Raw genomic sequence first — 21,740 nt, forward strand, 5'->3', positions numbered from 1 at the left:
AGATGGGCTCTTAGATCTGTCCCAACGTGATGCTTTGTTTGCTGTACAATGCGGAGCAGGATGACAGATTGTACCCAAAGAGCTTAAAAGCAAGAGATAATAGATGGTTTTGAGCAGACTTGATTCTTTTCAGTGTGTCTTCACCCTTCTTTTCACTCTCTCTTCCTGCTATTCTGCAGTAACAGCGACTGCCTGCAATTGTGGAGGGCAGCTCTGTCGTCGTGTTTTGCTAGAGGGTACCAGTAATTGTCAAAGGGGCAAGATGATTTACCTTGTTATTCCTGTGCCTTTCCTACCAAGAGTCATTTGGCATTACTGTATTGCTATATTACAAGCTACAAATGAAAAACCTGAGGAATGGATCCCTGTGTCTCTTAAGAAGCACCATGGATGGAAGCAATTTGCTTCCATCAGTAAACAGCAGGCTTTGGCTACGAGGTTCTTGCTGTCAGAAATCTGATTTATTTTCTACACAGTGAAACAATACAGATGGTTGTTAGTGTGACTGCATGGAACTGGCCTGTTTGATGAACCCCAGCTGGGTGACACTGGTTAATTTCGCCAATTAACCTGTATTAGGCGAGCTCCCATAGCGTTACCTCCATGCTGAGGATGACAGTGGTGAGTTGCACTGCGGGATGCTGTCCATGTGCAACGTGAGAAGTTAAGAGGAGGGAAATTAATTACAGTTTTCCTTTATTATATGTTTTACATTTCCTTTCTGTCTGATATGGTGTGTTTCTCACTAGCTGTCCAGTGGCTATCAGCAAGCAACCCGTACCATACTTGCCAGCACTGTTGGTCACATAGAAAACTACAGTGGGACAGGGAACTTGTCAGACTGTTGGTGTGTTGGGCTCTTCTTCCAAAGGCTTTGGCGCTTTCTAAAGGGTGTTGTGAATTCTGTGTAAAATATACACTATTTTCACCTACTTCCTTCTTTCTCTGCTGGTGCAACCAAAGACACTGGTCAGAGAGGCAGTCCCTCTTTCCTATTATTCACCCTGGTGTTTATTAAATGTCACAATTCAAATCCTAACTAATCCTGTTGCTAGACGTAGCTGTACTTGCTGGTTGTACTGACGCATGGGTTTTTGTTTCTTTTGCTACAGACCCTTTGACACAGAGAACCTGTTTTTGTCACCTGGAACCACTGCCAAGTTTTCTGTGGGTAGCAGGAAGAACTCTTTATACAACTGGACCCCACCAAATACCCCCAGCTTCAGAGAGAAATACTATCTGGTGAGTATGCTGAGGAAAACAAGATGCGAAGCACAAACCTAGGATGCGATTTGTGGATTAGATAAGGCTATTGAAGAGCATACTCAGAAATGTGGAAATGTGTAACATTCTAGAACCATTGCAGATTATCTGGGGGCTTCTTTGTATTTTAGTTTTATTATTTTTATTTTATTTTAACCTCTATTAATTTGAGTTTCATTTTAGATTTTGTAGAAGAAAAGAAATCCCTGCCAAATATGCCTCTCTCAAATATGGCAGTCAGGACGATGGGGATCTGGGCGCGTTTCTAATACTCTGTAGTGGGAATCCAACTAGGATCCAGCCTCAGTAGTCACGGCGCAGAGCAGTACCTTAGAACTGCTATGTAAAAAAAGCCTTCTTCTTCCTCAGCTCAGCTTTTTGCCAAGGGTAGCCTAAGCGAATAGAAAAACCTCTCCATGCATTCAAGAGGGTTTTAATCTAGTGGTTGTTTTATACGATCTCTCTGTTTCTGCAATGTGTCTCAAATACTGGTAAGGTTATATATACATTTCCCTAATATCGAGTCTAAGTCAGATTTGGTGTTGCCTCACCATGCCAGGAAACCACAGCTCTCTATCTTAGGTGGTGTCTTATGCTTTTCAGTTATATATGTGCTCACCTATACATTTGTTTGCTGCAGTCTGTTTTGCAACAAAGACAGAACCAAGGGGATGTAAGTGAAGAAGCTCAGCCTCCCAGCATACTGAGCTATTTGGCTGCCTGTGATTTTGGTGTGCATGAGAGGAGTAAGGCTCACGATCCCGTGGAGACGAGTGAAGCAGACTCATTCAGCTCTGAAGATCTGAAAGGGACAGAGTCTAGAAATGCAACTCCAGCTGCAGACCACAGGACATTGCCATTGGTGATTATTCAAGAGACTTGTGCAGAAGAGCAACATCCACTTCCAAATCATGCAACTCTGGACATTCTGAAGAAGACTCCGTGTGCGGATGGATTTCCAAGTAACCCACCTAGTTTTCTGAGTCGTGGCAAAGGCAGCAGAGCTTCTTTCAACCAGACCAGAAATCGCCATCTGACAGAACAAGAAAACATTAGCCAGAAAAGCTTGAATGCTGCAAATGATGTAAAACTAGATGGATGTACAAAGTCAATTGATAAAACTCTCCAAGAACTGTTAAATTTGCTGAAATTACATGATGTCAGGCAAGCCCAACTGGAGAAATTGGAATACCAAGTTTTATCTATGAGGGATAAATTAAAGGTACGGTGGTGTTTTACTTTTGGTAGCTTCCACTGCAGGTAGTTTCCACTGTTACTCCTGGAGCTGTAAAAATTTCGTGACCCTGTAGTGGGTTTGATATCAGGATGTGTCAGTGGCATGTTCCCCAAAAATAAGTTTGGCCGCCAGAGGTCAGTCAGTACTCAGAAAAGGCAGCCTTGAGAGCTGACTACACAGAAGGGCTGTGTTGCATCTCTCAGGGACAGCCTTCAAATGCCATTCAGAGGTCAATAATCTGGAAAAAAATAAATTGAGAAACTGCATGCAGTCAAACTGGAAACTAGTCTGGGTTAAACAGAATCAGAAAAGTTCTTGGATGCTACACTGACATGCAGCAGCCTGCTCAGATTGCTACTTCTAGATATGAAACAGGGAATATGACACTAATAGAAGGAGATGTAGAGAAAGTCATACCTCGTACCCACCTTCACAGGTGTGGAAATCCAAAGAGGAATACAAACAGACTAAAACCTTGAAGCATGCTGCAAAATTAATTAGCAGCATTATTTTGGAATCAGTGATGTACCAAGAGCTAGCTTTCCTGATGTGTTAAGAATAAAGGAAGAAAAGCAAACTGGTTTGCTGTTCAGAATGATATGAAAATCAACAAAGAAATCATGCAAAATGGTTTGATGCCTGCAAATAACAGTATTTGTCCCTCCATTCTATCAACAGCTAAAGACGCTTCATCACAGACGTTCCTCTATGGAAAGTTTAATGGTGGAAACAGTGCTGGAAAGTTTTGACTTTTTAAATGCTGACTGCAGTGCTGATGAGCTTTCGTTATTTGGAAGTATAAGAACAGCCAGTATCAGGTAGGTACCTGCAGCACTTTATTACAGGGGACAAGGAAAAGGGGAAAGCAAGGCTAATCCCAGGGATACTTACTTACTGATAGACTCTGCTTGGCTAGGTATGAATTGCACAGAGCTGCTAATGGTATGAATATCCAGGATAGAAACAATTTTTTTAATTATTTTTGAATGCTCTGAGCTTCATTTCATTCATTCAACAGCACATACAATGACAGCACGTTTCAGTCCCTGAGCTGTGACATGAAAACAGAAGCAAGAGGTGTAACTACTGGTGATGACAACTTAGATGTACTTTTGATAACTCATCTGAAGCTGTGCAAAGCTCTTTTACAGGTAAGAGGTAGCCTGTGGGTTTCCAGGGCGGTGGTGCAGGATGACAGTCGTGTCCCAGCAATGCGCCGTGTACATGTATGTGGGCAGATCACATCATACAAAGGTCATACAAAACCTCTGCCTTTTTTCAGCCTCTTGGTTTTTATGAAGTTCTAACAAATACTTCTGTGCCCAAAGCAGGCTGTCAAAGAAGTAGGATAAATTTTGGTTGCACTGTGTGTCAATAAGAGGTTGTTGTTGTTGTTGTTGTTGTTATTATTATAATTTAATGAATGGAATTACTGCTGCCTCTAGAAAGAACTGGTAGCATATTGGGAAGAAAGAATTCTTCTCTCTCCTTGAGACCGCATTCTCGTGTTGATTTCTGTTAGTGCTCAAGCACATTATTGTCCTCAAAGTATCACCTCTGATTTGGATGGCCTGCAGAGGACAGTTTATCTGTTACTATTGATCTGCTACACAGTTGTCAATGGATGGGGCAGAGAAGAATTTCAAATGCTGGACAGTCTTTTCCAGGAGAATGTGATTTATTTGTCCTGTTCTGCTGAGCAGCTTTGTACTCAGAAGTGATGGGAAAAGAGGCCTTTTGAGAGAAGCTGGTGCTTTCTCAGATTTTAGAAGCTTGATTCTATGAAACAAATACTCGTTCATCTTGAGTTTGGTACTGCCTTTGTTTCAGCTACTGAGATGAGCATGTTGCATTTCAGAAACTCAGATCACCAAACATAGCCCAGATTGTCCAGGAGAGCGTTTTGGAAGAAGTGTCAGAGCAGACACAAGTCCTGGGGGATGTCTTGGATACGTCTGTTGAAGAAAGTGAGTAACTGCATATTGTCAAGGCATTCCAGAGGTGTGAGAGTTACAGGTTATGCTGTTTGAGCTTTCCCAGATACATCAGGGTTTCATTCTAGATTCCTTACAAGCATTCATGTAAGTAAAAAAGTTCTAACAGATAAATTCTAAATTCTTAGAAAAAACATGGCTCATGTTCAGAGGTTTGGAGTTTTCCATTTGTGAAGATACATAAGAAAGGATCTCTGAAACGCTACCAGCAAGAGGCATGCCACTTCTAAGAAGTGGAAATGGTTAAACTCACAGAAAGTTCTTTTGAAACTCAAATCAGGTAATAGGAAAAGTTACTAATGAACTGAGGGGCAGTAGAGCTCTGCTAGGCATCATTCAGGTCTCCTAATGGCTGTTTGGTACCACAACCAAAGATTGCTGAAATCAGTGCTTGCAGATGTTTAAAATACTGGCAGCAAATCTCCAGCTTTGAACTAAGCCTTCTATATAACGCAAACACAATTTATGCTGACACATCCCTAGATACGCCATGCAGTGCATAATTTCTTATGAAAAATCCAAAATGTGCCAGAGTTCACTGTTTTCCTAAAATGTGACTTTTCAGTTATTCAGAAGACTAAGAAGAAGAAGCACTATCTGAAAATCTGGAGTGATCTTGCAGAGCCTGGCAGTATCTTGTTTGCTTCAGCAGAAAGATTCCATCATGCACTGAAATACACATCGGCGCTCAAAATGAAGGAAAAATACCCTGGTCAATTAGAAGCAGGTACCAGTGCATTCCTTGAACACAAGGCTGCTTTGATTTCATTTTGTTGCAAGGATTAAAATTGTCCTTGTGCCTTTAAAGAACATATTTGTTTTAAGCAGCTTACCCTTTTCTCATTTGTTCTTTTCTGTGTTATCCCTTCAGTATTGCGGAGATTTCTAGAGCAGATTGTCACCTGCGATGGATTGCTCCCCTCTCCATACCACCAAACAGAACCAGTTACTTTATTCCAATTTTATAGCTACCTGGAGAAACATCATATTACCAGCCTGGACAAACACTTGGGAAAACTTGCTAAAGAAGGTAATGGCAGCACTTGGCTTCTTCACTTAAATTGTCAAGCCCAGGAGCTGCTTCGTGCTTTTCGGGTTACTGGTAAAGATAAACTTCCAGAGCAGAAAACAGCCCTACCATTGCATTGCCAATTTGCTTTGATTTTATTTCCCCTTACAACCATGCAAGTTTAGTTAGAACAGGACAGGCATGCTTGACTCTCATGTCTGACCAGGAAGAAACAAGCAGAGGTGTGAAGGAAACGTTCATCCTAAGTGTTTTAAAAAAAGGGTTCTGTGATGTACTGAAGTTAGAGCAGAAAAGAATTTGGCAGCAACCTACAGCTAGACTCAAGAACTGAGTAGATGTCTGTAGCTTTGTGTGGCTATATCAGCAGCAATGACATAGTTAATAGCAGTACAATTTCAGAGGTTACTAGCACATGCTTTCTAAGAGGTAGCCAGAGTCTTGCCAAAGCTTAGTCCAACAGCACTTTAAAATTTAGCCTGTATCAGAAATGAATTATTTTTAAAATGGTCCTGATACTGGATGCATCTTTAGTCTTATTTTTGATGCAGATGATTTATCAGGTAGGGGACAGGATTTGTGCATTATTAGTGAAAAAAAAAATGGAATACTCTTCAAATTAAAATCGTCAATCCAGCATCTGATTCCTTTTTTTTTTTTTTTTTTTTTTTTAAACATACGAGGTTTTCTTTTTGACCAATACAGCAAGATTTTTCAAAGCTCCTTAAAGAATTATTTGGCTTGATCATTTTTTCTCCTTGTTTTAGGACTGTTCTGGTTGTCCTAATGTCCAAAGGTGCAGGAGTTCTCTTGCATCATATGTTGTACTTGAGGCACCCAGGTCTTATAAGGACCTTGTTGCATCCCATGAACTAAAATTGTGATACTAGTCACTGCTCCGTTTGTCTGACAGTCTGGCATAGGAGGAAATGAAACAATGAAAGGGAAAGAAGACAGGACGGTCAAAGGGGCAGTCATCCTGATGTGCTTCCTGCCGTGCCTAGCTTGCTTATTAGCCATGTGAATAACTTCATAGGCTGAAGGAGACAGAGTTAGAGAGGAGTTTGTCTTGTCTTGAAAATGTCTTCATTTGTCATTTATTGAAGTTAAGTCGTTTCACTTGCAGTGATGCTAATTGAGGAGCTGCAGTGCCCTGGACGGCTGAAGACTCTTAAAAAATTGAAAGGAAAGCGATTGAACAAGCTCCAACCTCTACCGCAGACTTTACGGCTGCTTGGGATTTTACAGCTGGATGACAACCACCGCGTCAGCAAAGCAGCCACATCCTGCCTCTCCCGTGCAGCAGCAAACAAGAACTTTAGGGAAAAGGTTAAAACTTACAGTGCTTATCAGCTTCTCTAAGTAGGTGCTGGAGTACATGCAACTTGTTTTATCCTAGAATAGTACCGTTGCACTTCATCAATCTATTCTTGAGCCTAAACCATGAAGTGCTCAACTGATTTCTCTGTATCCTTTATTCAATTTCACGTAGGTAAAATAGTGCTAATGTCAGTCTGAATTTGAGTGCTCAGTTACGCTTAGGTTATAAAACCTTTCTTCTTATCTGTTTTTTTTTTTTTTTTTTTTCCCTTTAGGCTCTGCTTTTTTACACTGATGTTTTAGCTGATTGTGATGCAAGACTTCAGCAAGCTGCGTGTTTGGCCCTTAAAAACCTCAGAGTAAGTATTTATAGCTCTACTTGTGTTTTGCTGCATCTGGCAAAAACTGCTGGGTGATGAAGTGTTATCTATTTTTTTAAGCTTGTAGGGTTACTTTTACAGCTTCCTTTTTTTTGAGATTGATGAATACTTTGGCTGCCACAGGTCTAAAGTACTATTGCTGTTATTTAAAAGGCAGCAGGTAGAGGGAGCTGCAGTTAGCTTGGAGTGTCTCGATTTGATTTGACCAGCACAGCAAAATGGTAGAAAGGATGCTTCCTAACTTCTACAGTACTGTCACAGCAGACAGTATCTGATGGGGAGACACCTAGTGTGTATGAAAATGAGCACTGGAGTCATTTTATATATGGAGTCGGTTCTTACATTTTAACTGTAGAAATCAGAAGTTAAATCAGTTCATTTTATTTTAATAATAAGCAATTATAGTCAGAAAATAAAAGTAATATTTGTATTGCTATTATAAGAAACTGTCAGAATAGCTTTAAAGCTATCTAACAGCTACAAGTCTGTAATAAATTGTTTGCACACGGGATTATTGTGAGTACAGTTTCTACAAACATGAAGTCACAAGATAGGCCCCACAAACCGGTCTTACTCTCAAATAGTCAGATTTGCAAAGCAGCTGTTGCCATTGCACAACCTGTCAGTGAAGGTCCTGATTGCTTTATGGTAATTTAACAATACTGCAGCAGTGAACTGCATGCTAGAGTTTTAACACTTTCTCGTGCCCTGAAAAGAGAAAGCAGCAGAAGTGAGATTGTGTTTGTAAAAATCAAGTACAAGCTTATATGTTAGGGGAGAAAAGAAAGATCACAGTTGAAGTCAGATGCAAGAAGGGATGGGAGTCAGTTTGGAATGTGTTTATCTTGCAAAAAAAGTGTTCCTCAAAATGCTTGCTGAAGCTACCACTGGAATTCTACTTTTTTTCTAACAGGCTGTAGAGAGTATAGAGCAGGTCGCCCATCTGTGCCAATCTGAAATAGAGGAAGTTAGGAACGCTGCCCGGGAGACAACATTGTCCTTTGGTAAGTCTTGTGTTCAGCTTTCAAATATAGATTCTGAAAAGCAGCATGAAATAGGTAAAGCTTCAGGCCTGTCTGGTTTTGCACTATGTGTTGTACAGCATGAACACATCTGGGACAATGGAAATGTTTCGTGAATAGCTCTTTCATATACTGTTAAATTACTACCATTCGTAATCTTCCCCTCCTAGCTTTTGTAAAAATGACATTTGAACCTGGCAGAGTACAGTAATGCTGCTTCTAGCTCTGGGAGATTAGCTAAGATGATCTTTTATAAAGCAGAACAACAACAGAATAGTTCAGCCTGGTAGTCTGACGTAGCCACCTACAAACCAACTAGTTAGTGCTAATTTTCCTGTTCTCCACACTGCTGCATTCTGAATATTGGAGTGATCATGAGTACATACAATATTGTTTTGTACCTGTTACTTCACCTGAATTTTGTAGATACACAAGTGGGGTTGACCTGGTAATGAAATGTCAATGTTCTTAATTTACTGCTGTGTAATATGTGTACTTCTGCTAAAGGCAAAGGACCATTGTCTAAGATAAGTTTATTAAATGCTTAGCTGCTGGGAGGATGTCCACTTATCAAGGAGATGGTTAATTTCTCTGTTCTTGCTAAAAAACACTTAAGATCATGCTTAGTTCTGGGGCTCTCCAGGCTTACCTCATAGAAATACTAAGATTCACGTGTATTACAAAACAGGTTTTCCAGTTGTGATGCTCCAAATTAATGTGTTTACAGAAAGCTTGATTGTTTTTTTTTTTTTTTTTTTTTTTCCCCCATGGTGTCTTCTAGCATTTAAAAAAAATAAAAATTATATATATATATATATATATTCCTTTAGAGATGCGTTTGTGTTTGTTCAGAGCTTAATAAGAACTCTCAGGATCGACAAAGTCACAACAGAAGTATTTCAGTGTAGCACTTTTCTCAGGGTGTTTCTAACGGCTTTCTTTTCCTCAGCATGGGATGTATTTTCTCTTTCTCCATAGGTGAAAAAGGACGACAAGCCTTTGAGAAAATGGACAGAATTTGCTGTGAATTAAGAGACACTGTGCAGCAAGAGGCTGAAATTGAAATCACAGTATTTTAGTAGTGGAATATGAGGAGCTAAATCCTACCTTCCTCACAGCCACAGCTGAGTACTGAGGATTTAGTTTGTTCAGGGTCTGGTTTACTGACACCCTGCTATGTACATGCTGCGTACTGACAGAGTACAGCTTTGTTTCCAAAGTGGGCACAGTTTGCAATCTAAACCAAATAGACTGGAATCTGTATTTTCTTACTCTCAGCACATGATGAAATCTCAAATCCGGGTTGCCACTTGAGTTAAATCTCCATCTCATTGGAACTGGCTGCCCCTGCATGAACTAGAAGTCAAATATGATCTATTTTCACTTAAAATATTTTATTAATTTGGCATTTCTCTAAGAGGAGAAATAAATGATCACTCTCCTGCAGTCCATCTAGAAACTAGCAGAAAACAGCTTGCTTTTATCAACTGCCACATAAATCAGAAAAATCTAGCAGCCTTATTAAGTGGCTACCATTCTTTTTTTTATACACAATTTAGTTGCAGAAGAAAAAATTGTTACTTTAAAAGCCATTTTTGGGGTAATCACTGCAACTTAGGCCAGGCTCAAGCAAGGCTTGAGAAGGGTAAGTAAGTACTGAGTGTAAATCCTCAGCAGTTTACACAGGGAAGTTATTTATCAGTTATTATCCATGTACAGATCAGACTGCCCTATGGACAGATCTATGTAAGTAAGTTTAAAAAGAAAAACAACAAAAAAACACAAAAAGCATTTTATTCCTTTAGTCATAGACCAAGGTTTTGCATAGTCACATACCCATTGTCAGGCTCCTTACTCAACACTTATTTAATGTAGTGGAGGGTAGTCACAAAGAGAAGTCTGGCTTCAGGTAAAATACTTGAAAGGGTTTGGCTTGTGTGTATATATTTTATATATATAGTACTTTTTCTATTCAGTATTTATTTGTTGGATTTCATACCTTTTTCCCTACAATTCTAATAAAACTTTTGAGACAAATTTCTGTAAGTCCCTCACGCTGGTGTATGTCCAGAGTAATGGGAACAGGGATAAGGCAATCAACCCCTCATGGCAGGTAAGATACTGTGTATTGAGCTAGGATGTGTATCAAGGAAGCACGGTGTGTATTTCTTCTAGCTATGGGACTTTCAGGCTTGCATGGGTGAAACAGGCTGGGCTGTCTGCAGTATTTCACTTGGGAACATGCAGCTTCCTGAGACACTTCAGCTCTATACTCACGAGCTCTGTATAGCAGGACCGTGGTGTCAGGTCATGCTATTCCATGGCAAAGTTTAACCAAACTTAGAAGGGGCTGCTTATCTATGGTTTAACTCTGCTTTCAATTTACAGATTTATTTAAAAGCAGGGGAACAACATTTTCCTACTTTAGTAAGTTTTATGCTTCCCCCTAGCCTCATTCACCTAATCTGCCCCTTCACTACAAAGAAAAAAGAGAATGTTTTGTATATGTACAAAAAAGTTAAAGTACAGTAAAAGACAAGTAAATTCTTACAGTAATATTTAAAACATTTTCCAGTAAGAAAAATAACAAACATTGGGTTAATCCTGAGCTGCAAGTGGTTCAAGATATGAGGCCCTAGCTCTAGCACTGAGAAGACAGGAAGCGATGAGACACGTACCTTCTTTAAAAAAAGAATTTTATTGTAACAACTAAAATGAGAACTGAAAACTTGGATGGGAAATTGAAAAACTGTACAATTTTACTCTAACCTCTGAGGTCTTTGCAGTGGCTTACACAAAAGACAAGATACCTGAAAATGTATTATACCAAAACATTTAGCTTTTTTGTTTTTTATTTTTTTAAAAAAGTTTATTCTATGGCAATCTGTAAAAAAGAAAGACCTGATGAGTAAATATTTGCTTAAGGCATATAGCAGAGCAGCTCACTAACTTTCTAACAAGTTTAACATGGATATTTGTCCATTTTCCAAGAATAGGTTAACCAATACACCCACTTTGAAGTGCTACTGTATATACACACCCGAACTACTACATACATATACAAGACATCAAAACAAAAATGTTTACAGTTCAGTATTATAAGCCTTATACACACCTCACTGGTCTTGTGGGCTACTTCACTGTCTACCCCAGGACAGCGCCAATTCTCCTGGATTTGGAGCAGATGAAAGAAATAGCAAAGTACATTGGTGGAAGGCAGGGGTGGGGGGGGGGTTCAAAACTTCCTCTGCAGGAAGTTTCTCCTACTAGAATAATTTGCAGAAACAGTGCAAGTGAATTATTCTGGATTCAAAAGAAGATGCTTTATTTTACTGTCAAGCCTAAAATTTAAAGCTTTCCTTCTTGGAAAGAGCATAGCTGGGGGGTGGGGGGGGGCACTATTTCAAGAACCTCTATTTTTGCATTTTTGCAGCTCAAAGCAGCTATTGAGATCTTCCAATAAAGGTTTTCTCCCTCATCCTCCACTGCAGCTCTGCAGGCAGCACAGCAAGTCATACCCAGGAATCACTGAGCTATCACTCGCTTCAAGTGACCAGAGGTGAGGTGTGGATACGGCTTACTAAACACTCTGGAATGTCTGTACTATACTTACTCAGCTGAAATGAACCATGCTAAACAACCGGGTTACACTGAGTACGCAGAAATTCAATAGGAAGTCATGCCAAGTATTGGGCAAGTACATGTTATCTGATAAACACCAAATCAATCTATCGCTGAACGAAGAGACTTTCAGCAACACCCTTTGAACCACAGCCACTTAATGATCAGTTCATGCAAATATACTTTGGGCACATCAGTAAGCAGAAATATGTTCTTTCACCTTTCAAGCACATGGTATTTAATCAGGACACTAGAAGACTTTACATGCATTTTAATACAAATGATGTACAAATGTTGCTTTAGAACAATATTCTACCAGATGATGGAGAGAATAGTGGGGACAAAGCAATCACATACTGTATCTTAAATACACAGATGAGCCGTTATATATTACCATTTTTCTATACTCATTTTTCATGATTCCAATAATATAACTAAATATTGACTGATTACAACATTCCTCCTTTCCAGTACTGGTCTGACCAACAGTCTCACAGGTAAAGTATTGACTCCCAGTACTACCTGAGGATTTATTATTGTACTTGTGAAAAGCCCTTGATGCAAGCTTGACAGAACGCAAAATAGAAACAACTCCCACCCCCCAGTTTACCACCTTATTCACTGAAGGAAAAGAGCTACACTACAGACAGTTTTGCAAAAATAAATATGGAGTGGAAAGAGACTTACGTAAGATACTCCATAGTGATGTCTGCACTGAGAGTGGTGGTTAAGTGCTATAAATCTAGAAAGCATTTAAAGATAAAAAGAACTGATTATTAACACTGTTGCAAACCAGTTGTCATGGATTAGTTTCATTCACTACGTCTTTCAGTAGTGAATTGACTCTCGTCTTCTGCCCCATGACATCAGCAAAGAAGTCTTTGCTGCTGTTGTTTAAACAATAATAATTTGGTACTAACGCGAGGAACAGCATTGGCAAAGACGGTTCGGTGCAGTGCAGGCTTCCAGTCATGGTTCCACCAGTGTGCCCCAACCCTCATTTACAAGCTCTTTACATTTTCACCGAGTGGAACAACTCAGCTGCAGCACGGCACAGGACAAACCCACCCAGCTCACGTTGGGACAGCGACAACCCTGTCTGCAGAGGTGCAAGACTTACCCACCAACACCACCACGTCCCACCATCACTGAACAGTGCATCTTCAAGCCAAACTAAGCCAGTACTTTAAATCTTTGCTTTAGAAAAGCAGAACACGCAAATGCTTGCATCATAAGCCAGCTGATACATTCTCAGACCAACATGTCTTCTGTTGAGCTTTTTACTTTGTAAGGAAGCTGCCACAGCATTAATTGCTCTGGATTTCTTGAAACGCTTTCCTGTTCATTACTCGCACTGCCTCTGAGCACGTTACCTCGCCAGCTGCTGGAGGAAGCATGCTATGCCTTATGAAGCAGATGTACAGATGTAGAGTGAAACTGCATTTTACATTCCAAATGATGAGGTTTAAGAACTGGTCCTTCTCAATGCCAACCGAACAGCTGCAAAATGCTGGTGGACATGTTTTGGTTGAATTTCGTTTCCCGTTTCTCTCCCTCCCCTCACCTTCTCCTAACCCAGAATATAAAAGTAAAAACAGCTTTACAAAGGATGGTGCAATGTAAATAGACATATGTGCAAGTAGAGTGCAACAAAAGTCAATGAGAAGATACACTTATTTCCAAAAAAAAAAAAAAAAAAGAAAGAAAAAAAGAGCTTGACATGTTGGGATACCCTGAGCAAATGCAGAAGCCTGTTTCTATAAACACATGTAAAACAGTAAGCTCTTTAAGAACAGTTATGCCAAGATTAAATATATCAATACCACAGGCACTGCCCACAACTCAGTCTTTAACAGATGAAGCAAGTTACAAAACAAAACAAAAAAAACACCCAACCACAACTGCCCCCCCTCTTCCCCCTTCAAAAAGTTTACATTCTTCAGGTATGTGGGTTTATTTTTCTTTTTTTGGGAACTCATCAATATAACTCATGTATTTGGTTACAACACTTGGAGAGTACAAGCAAGTTTCACTTGTGCCTAGTTTTTCTGAAACACGAAAGAAAAAGAACTGGCTTTTTAAAAAAGGCTAAAAACAACAATGTGTTGTAATTCTATTATTTAGTTAAAAAAAAAAAAAAGAAAAAAAAAGAAAAACAGACTATTTGGCATTTTCTTTGCTTACTCCTGAATATTTTAAGGCCCTGAGATTAGAATATTATGTTCTTGGGACCACAGGGCTAGATAAAACCCTAGTGCATCAATTCTCTCTTAAGCCCTAACCAAAGTTCCGGCCTTGCAACCTAAGATCTATCTCCACTGAGACAAGGCTCCCATGCCTCAATTAGCTTTCTTTCACAGAAGCTTATTACAAACCGATCAAATCGTTGGTGTTTTCTGCAGGGTCACTCGTGCTGGCATGTCCATCAATGAAAACACACCCTGTAAAAAAGATAAGCCCCTGCTGTGAGGAAGGTGAACATGCATATATTCACTAGAAATGGCTTCCAAGTTGTCATCATGTTCTCATCATCCTCTTCTAAGTTGTCCGACTTCATTGACTCTTCTTTGTGGGGCGAGAGGTGCTGATTTTCACCAACAGTTCTCCTCCGAATTTCAGTGTCTTGACTATTGCTAAAGGACAAAGAAATGAATATTCAGTACCAGATTTTGCATTTCGGAGAGAAGCCAGGCAGACTTGATGAGAGCATGGCCTCACCCACTGAACATCACAAAGGTGGAAATCTCTTGCTATCACGAGCTGCAGCTGATGACACACCAAAGACTGTCCCTAATGATTACGGTTCAGGCTGTTAAATTACAGGTTTAGAACAGCGCTTGTCATCAAAAGCCACCCAGAAAGAAAGGATAGTAAACATCCAGTCTGCACCAGATGCTCAGATTACTTATGCATTCAATCCCCAGGGAAGCTCTTGCTAGGTAACCATGCTTGGGGAGTATTCTGTGCCCTTTACAGAGCCAGGTGACTTAGCTTTAATCACCACCTACTTCCATTGCTCATCACAGATCTGCCACCTGCACAGCCAGAGACAAGAAACGAACTTGTACAAAGCCACATCCAGCTTAGGGGAACATTTCTATACAGTTCTAAGCCCAGGCACCCACTCAGAAAGTGAGAAAGGGGTGGAATTGTGAGTTGCTGCTGCAACTGTAACTTCGGAAGGGTGGCTACACACATTGTGATAGCTTTTAGTGATGGAACTGATGATTTCTCCACCTTTTAACGTTATCTCTGGATACTAGGCCTCCATCACGGTGACAGTATCCTGACACCCAAGGAAGCTTCTAAACTGAGCAGGAGCTTTCAGATCTACACTGCAACTCCTATCTGAATTTAGAAAGCAGAGCACCGCCGTGCCGTGACAACCAGCAGGGAGGTGACCAGCAGGGAGATGCTTTGCATGGGGACTTCCTACACATCTCTGACAGCTCAAGTCCAGAAGGCAGCAATCTGCCGTCCCAGGCACCATGTACCCGTACCTGGGCAGGAAAAAAAAGCACACTTAAAACTGCTGCCTCTTTTTTGCTCGCTTCTGCCAGCACGTCTCCATGTCTTCCAGCCTCTCACTGTCTCATCCTTTCACACCAATCTGCCCATTACTCTCTGCTCCTTCCCCCTCCTGCCTGGCACATTTCACTTCCCTCATTTCTGAGCTCACTGTCCCAGGCACAAGGACAACAGCAGTCATCGAAAGGAGGCCTCATCTTGCAGCTGCAGCACTAGTGCGGGATGAAAGAGCTCAGGATTCAAACCCTGAGCTTTTCTAACACAAAAATATTGTGTACAATAGGGTGTAACTTAGCAGGGTAACAGGCAGATGCCCAGCCCAAACCAGCCTCTGCGATTAACGAGGAAGATGAGCAGTTCCAGAGGATGACTCAACTCCAGCCTCAGGCAAGTGTCTGTAATAAAATTAATCTAAGCCTCCGCTCTTCAGAACTGGACATCTCTTATGTTCATTTAGACTAAGCTGCACAGAGTCTTTCCAGGAAATCATTTATTCGCTGAAAAATCCAGATTTATATAGCAAATGACAAGATAACAGCTTTAGATCCATACTCCCCATTGGGCTCAAAAAGCATTAGCTGACGTCTCACATCCTAGCAAATATTCTGGTAACAGCACTGTGTTGTCACTGAAGGAAAAAAGAGGGAGGTGCTTCTGTTCTAATGTTTTTGTCTTTTGTAGCTAAGCCTCTATTCGTGCCCTATTCTATTCCCAAGTTTTCCTTTCTTTTTAGTAAAGGTATTTGTAATTTGAGTATTTCATTTTCACAATCTCCCCTGCTGAATCAAAAAAATAATAAAAAAAATTCCTGATCTAAACATTGCATCATGTTAAGTGGGGAAAGGAGACACTTCCAATTTATCTCTTTGCCTCCAGCACAATTTGGAGGGAGATAACAGGTTCAGCCTCTCTGCTCTGCAGAATTAAGAGGAGGTTTATTTTGAAGGAAGACTACTGGAAACACGTCTCACTAATCTCCCGTTTCCAGAGTCACACACTCCCCCACTGGCCTAGCCAAATAAAATATATCAAGTCTGCCAGCTGCATCTGTTAAAAGGCCTTAGAGTTCTGCAGAGAATAAAAAAGTTTGATACTGTTATTCCAATATTCCTGTGAGAAGCTGAATATGTCTTCTTAGGAGACCATCTAGTGGGGGAAAATTAAACTTCCCCTTGATTATCCCTGGTGGGATTTGCCTAGCTGTTTTTGTTTTTTAATTATTATTTTCTATATATTTTAAAATGTTTATTCTTTGTTCTCTGGGGCGTTTAGTTGGTTGTTCTGAATAAAACTAGTTACCATGCAGGATGCCAGCAACACCAAGGCATTCTGACTTTAACCAGCTGCACGCTACACTAATAAGGCAGGAGTGACATCTAGTGGTTAAGCGTGTAGGAACCTTGGCTTCTTTGTTGTAGGTCAGTGACAGGTAGGAAAGTTCTGTGCTCACGAGCCCCTCTCCTCCTTTCATCAAAAGTAGCTTTGCCTGTAATTACTTTCACGTTTCTAAGTGCAACTAAAGCTAGTCAGCCTAGCTTTGAGCTACATGACTAATACTGCCACTAACTAGTGAATGTGCTCCTCTGTAACTTAACACACCGCAAGTAAATTTAGACTAAACCACCCCATTATGCCGTCACTTGTTCTTTAACTATAAGCAGGATCCCATAAATAGCCCTAGTTTATGGGTGAAGTTAACAAGAAAAAAAGCATAAGGCCTTCACTGAAAAGGATCCACCACAGATTTTGTTTCAGAACTGCTATTACACTAACTCAATCATGGGTGTTCTGGGCAGAACCTGTCGTATGAAATGCCATTTACGAGCAAGCTTCTTGTAACTTCTTAAAGCCACAAGGCAACCGGGCAGTCTTTTGGGGGCAGTTAGAGTGGGAAACTTAAGGAATTACCTGTCCGTGATCACTGGCACAGACGAACAAGCTCTGCCATCTGGAACCATCTCTTCCACAGTGCTGACTGAGCAACTGATCTCTTCCTCTGCCACTTCATGCTTAGGGAAGAATTCTGCGTGTTCGTGCATCCTTCCATTGTGCATTTCTGAGGTTCGCTTTGGTGGTCTGGGAGGTGGTGGGGTGTGTTCTGGTGGTGGGTCCAGGTCTTCATTGGAGAGCTCTTTCCACTGTTCCTTCAGGAAAAAAAATATCATGTGAAGTTTCCCATTATTTCTTTTACATAAACTACTCTAACAAGGCAGGCACTCTACAGTCTATTTCATGTATTTTTAGAGTGGCTGTTCATTTGCATCAATAAAAAGGAAAAAAAAAAAAAAAAAAGACAAAAAACTCCAAACCTAAGCTATATCTAGTACATTGAAGACATCAGCTATGAATGCAAGAAATTTTAATCTATGTCTGGAAACTTTAAATAGCACAAAATAGAGCCTAGTTGATGGTTTTGCTTACCATAAAAGAAATATATAAGATTTAATCATAATACTTTTATACATTTTCTGGCATACTAGAAAAGTGTTCCCTTAAATGAAAGACAGCTGACGTACCCAGTCTACACCCCAATAACAGTGCTGAAAAGCATGCACAGTGCTATCACACAACAGGACTACAGGTAGTTTTTTTTTTTTTTTTTTTTTTAAACAAGTCAGATAGTGAAGTGTTCTATTAAAGAACCCCAGAACATAAAAATCCACTGAAGCCAAAGTTAAAGCTCCTTTCTATTCTGTTCACCCCACTTATCTGCTACAGTTAAAGAGCTGCAGCTCACCACATCTGGCTCTGCAGTCAGTACTCACTTGCACTGAAGCATCTCCCATAATGAATTTTGCTCCTTCAATAACAGCTAAGTAGGAGAAACGAAGCTGATCCGCTGTCTGTATAAGTCCCATTCTGTACTTCCTCATTTCTAGAAGAACTTGTTTGACATCCACAGAAGAAGGATCTTTCCGTTTGTCCATCTGAAGGTACAAAATGGGAAACATGCCTTAATGCTCTGATGAGATTCAATACAGTGACTCCTATACTATGTCCTTCAGACCATCCTCCATATTACAGAACTAATAAACTAATTAAAAAACCTGGTATCAGCTACTTATTTGGCTTCTGAAAAGAGAGAGATGGGATACTGGTTCCCCAAAATCTTCTTGTATGTTTTCCTTTTTTTTTTTCTTTTGTCTTTCTTGTTTTTGAAAATACAGTAAATAAAATAATTTTAAAAATGGGTATTCTGACCTAGGCCTAACTTCTGTGTATTAGTTGTTCTTGCACAGTTAATAATAATAAATTTATTAAGTTAAAATTAAAAGTTAATAGTAAAGCCAAAATCTTTCCCTACCTACACAGGGTAAGTTGACTCCCTTAAAGGAAACACATTTAGATGTATTTTATATTGTTTCCAGATAGTTTACAGTATTATTTAGTGAACACCTAGTGTTTTTTTTTTCTTAACCATAAGGGCAGTCTAGCCTTGTAAATTGCTCTAAGAACTAGAGACTTTTCTTCCCCAGGCCCCAAATGGCCAGCTAAGAATGAGCTCTGCCTTAATTTTAAAGTGGAATACAGTCCAACACAGAATAAGAGTAAGATAACGAGAAATAACATGCAAGAATACTCCAGAGAAAACACCACAGCTCTTTGTAGGCTTAAAACAAGCCATTCCTGACCGTGACTCTACTAAATAGCACATTGTCTCGAAGCAGTAGCTCTTACCAGCAGAAGACATGTATCAACCAAACAGAAAGTTCCCGATCTTCCGATTCCTGCACTGCAGTGCACCACAACGGGTCCGTACTCGGGGTTCAGTGAGCCAGATTCTCTCACTTTGAACAGGAAATTGAGGAATGAAGCAGGTGACTCCGGGACTCCAAAGTCAGGCCACGTGGTATAATGAAAGTGCAGAATCTCTCTAGTTTCCTGCGTCTGTAAGAGACAGTACTTCTGAAGTCCTTTAGCTGGGACACACAAGTCAAAGCCATTCAAAGCACAGCTGCCTACAACAACGTTCTAGTGGGCAAACAATTCCTCACGTTTATTTTCCTAGCAAATAACCTCTCATACATTTAGAAATACAGCTTCAGAATTTTGATTTTTTTATAGCTTCAAACGTTAGACATTTTTAGCTGTAAGTCAATTTCAGATTTGTGCCTTTGGAAAAATGTTAGCTTCTTCCTTTGGAAGTAACTCTGGTTTATGCAGCATGGAGGAATGTGCCACCTCGACTTTGTGTGAGATTCAGACTACACTGCTACTTCTTGTACGGTGCACTGACACAACAGCTGACAAATTCAAATAACAAAGTTCCATATTCTGAGGGAGTTTTATAGCTCCAAAGCTAATTAACTAATTACAAATAATAATCTCTGTTTTGAGCAAAGTAAAATGATGTATAAGTCAAAATGTATAAGTATGATGTATAAGTCAATTTCCTTATACATAACCCATCTTAGTTTTCTCAGTACAGTTCAAATGCTTGCATCACCACAGGCAGCTGGCACTGCCGCTGCCCAGTTTCGGATGCCAGAATACCCTTGGAAGAGTTCTCAAATGGAAGTACAAGAAACTACAGAAGCCCTTTCCACTTTCTGCAGTCAAAACCCTCGCACAATCACAGGTGTTCCTTTACAGCTTCATTCCCCACCTGAAAACTTTCTTCCAGGCCTGCTGTATCACCTCTGTTCACGCTCTCTTACAACACTGAGGTACAACAATCAAAAACACGTCTATGGCAGGTGTCATTTTTAATGCACACTGCAAACTACAACAAACAAATCCTTATTCGAGTACAATTTCATTAGTCAAATTAGCATCTGTTTTCTCACTTTTCCTGGCAGAAGGAAGCATGCAAGATGCTAACAGCTGAGCAAAGGAATGTCCGTACCTTCCAGCAGTGAGCAGTATGAGGACAGGTCAGAATTCAGGTGAGAATGTCCCAACATACACACCTAGCTCAGCACCATCAGGAACCTCAGAAATTATCTTCAGTTACCTGCATTCAGTGGAAGTTAATGGCATTCCACCTGAGGCAGTCTCACCCAGGAGCTTCAGATCAGCTCTCACTGCTCTGCATGCTTCTGTTTTTCTCTGCTCTGTTAGAGTAATGCTCTAATACACTGCAATGTTGAAAACAGTCTCATGCAGAATCATCAATTGCAGGACAAAACCTGCTGTATTTCATGACCAGCTTTTTCAAGAGCTTGTTGATGAGGCGAGTCTCATCTCAGAGGTTAAAAAATGTGATTGGTAGTAGTTTAGGTACTTACTGTAAGGTTTTCCAATTCTAGCTGTCGTACTGTGTAATACGATTTTATATCTTCAGATATCAAGGTTAGTTTTAAGTTTGTATCTTCAAAAAACATTTCTTTTTCTTCCTTCCGTGGCCAGTACTGCGCACACTTTACCTAAAAACAAGCAGGTGCCATTTATATTTGTGTAAAATGCAATAACTAACTATTCTTAAATACACATTTTCAAATGAAATTATTTCTTCATTGCTTCTATTATAAGAAGGACTAATTCCAATGTGAAGAATACCAGTCTTCCTTTATGCTGCAGAACCATGTGTTCAGTACGTTTTTTTTTATGAATCAAGTTATTTTGACCCTGATTGAAGTCACAAAGATACCTAGGGATTGTGTAGGTAGAGCTCTCTTTCTCCTACTGAAGCTGAAAGGCTGCTACAGAGCTGCACCACTGTGGAATCTAATCAAAATCAAAGTCATTATTTATTTTGGCCTGTGCCAGACCAATCATAAAAACCAAAAAATTTAATAATTTTCTAAATATAAAAGCTGTTGTAACACTCTGCCAAGATCTGAATTTTTGTCTACTCTGCATTTTATGCATTGACCTCATTGAAACATTTCCATTTCAAAAGAAGAGATGTTAACAAGAGCAGAATGTACCATAAAAAAATATTATGAATTCCACAAAGAAGCTACGTACAGAGAATTGCAACATTACTAATTTGCAAGTATAACATCAGATGAGATTTTTGGTTACTTCATTCATTTACCACAAAAATAAAAACAGCACTGAGATCATTTTAATTTTACATGGCACGATTTAAGAATAAAGGGCCAAACAAAAAAAAAAAACAACCTGCATTCAGCAAACATTCCTATTTCTCACTGAATTTCAGTTTCACGGTAAAGTTTTCCAGAGAGCTTAGTTTTGCAAAGGCTGCTACATGCTAGAACCTTAAACGAGTCAGTCAAACAGACAAGTAGCACATTTTGTAGCGGTGTAGGAAAAAACAGAACCTAAAGAAACTCATCAGTAACAAGAATAGGGAAGTCTGCAACCGAGTTTATGACCATTAAAACTATGGATATGATGCTGGTGAGAACTGGCCTGCTATTTCTGCCATTAAGCACTGCTTCT

General features: G+C 39.9%; 2 protein-coding genes across 33 annotated transcripts in view; one reads left to right on the forward strand and one right to left on the reverse strand.

Moving 5' to 3' along the window:
- Positions 1–10,280, forward strand: part of RIPOR3 (RIPOR family member 3) — a 55,065-nt gene extending 44,785 nt beyond the window's left edge. For all 29 annotated transcript variants that reach the window (XM_084537994.1, XM_084537971.1, XM_084537977.1 and 26 more), the window contains 11 exons: positions 1,113–1,242; positions 1,904–2,485; positions 3,179–3,318; positions 3,519–3,651; positions 4,359–4,467; positions 5,060–5,221; positions 5,366–5,524; positions 6,648–6,850; positions 7,117–7,200; positions 8,135–8,225; positions 9,222–10,280. In XM_084537994.1, coding sequence (XP_084394120.1) covers positions 1,113–1,242; positions 1,904–2,485; positions 3,179–3,318; positions 3,519–3,651; positions 4,359–4,467; positions 5,060–5,221; positions 5,366–5,524; positions 6,648–6,850; positions 7,117–7,200; positions 8,135–8,225; positions 9,222–9,322 — 1,894 coding nt within the window. In that variant the 3' untranslated portion in view covers positions 9,323–10,280. The remainder of the gene's footprint in view (positions 1–1,112; positions 1,243–1,903; positions 2,486–3,178; positions 3,319–3,518; positions 3,652–4,358; positions 4,468–5,059; positions 5,222–5,365; positions 5,525–6,647; positions 6,851–7,116; positions 7,201–8,134; positions 8,226–9,221) is intronic.
- A 642-nt stretch (positions 10,281–10,922) lies between these two features.
- PTPN1 (protein tyrosine phosphatase non-receptor type 1) overlaps positions 10,923–21,740 on the reverse strand; it is a 44,839-nt gene continuing 34,021 nt past the window's right edge. For all 4 annotated transcript variants that reach the window (XM_084538002.1, XM_084538001.1, XM_084538000.1 and 1 more), the window contains exons 5-9: positions 20,621–20,758; positions 19,071–19,280; positions 18,158–18,319; positions 17,301–17,536; positions 10,923–14,497 (exon numbers count right to left, since the gene is read on the reverse strand). In XM_084538002.1, the coding sequence (XP_084394128.1) occupies positions 14,290–14,497; positions 17,301–17,536; positions 18,158–18,319; positions 19,071–19,280; positions 20,621–20,758 (954 nt within the window). In that variant the 3' untranslated portion in view covers positions 10,923–14,289. The remainder of the gene's footprint in view (positions 14,498–17,300; positions 17,537–18,157; positions 18,320–19,070; positions 19,281–20,620; positions 20,759–21,740) is intronic.

This window comes from Aythya ferina (genome assembly GCF_964211825.1).
Source record: "Aythya ferina genome assembly, chromosome: 16".
Taxonomy (NCBI): domain Eukaryota; kingdom Metazoa; phylum Chordata; class Aves; order Anseriformes; family Anatidae; genus Aythya; species Aythya ferina.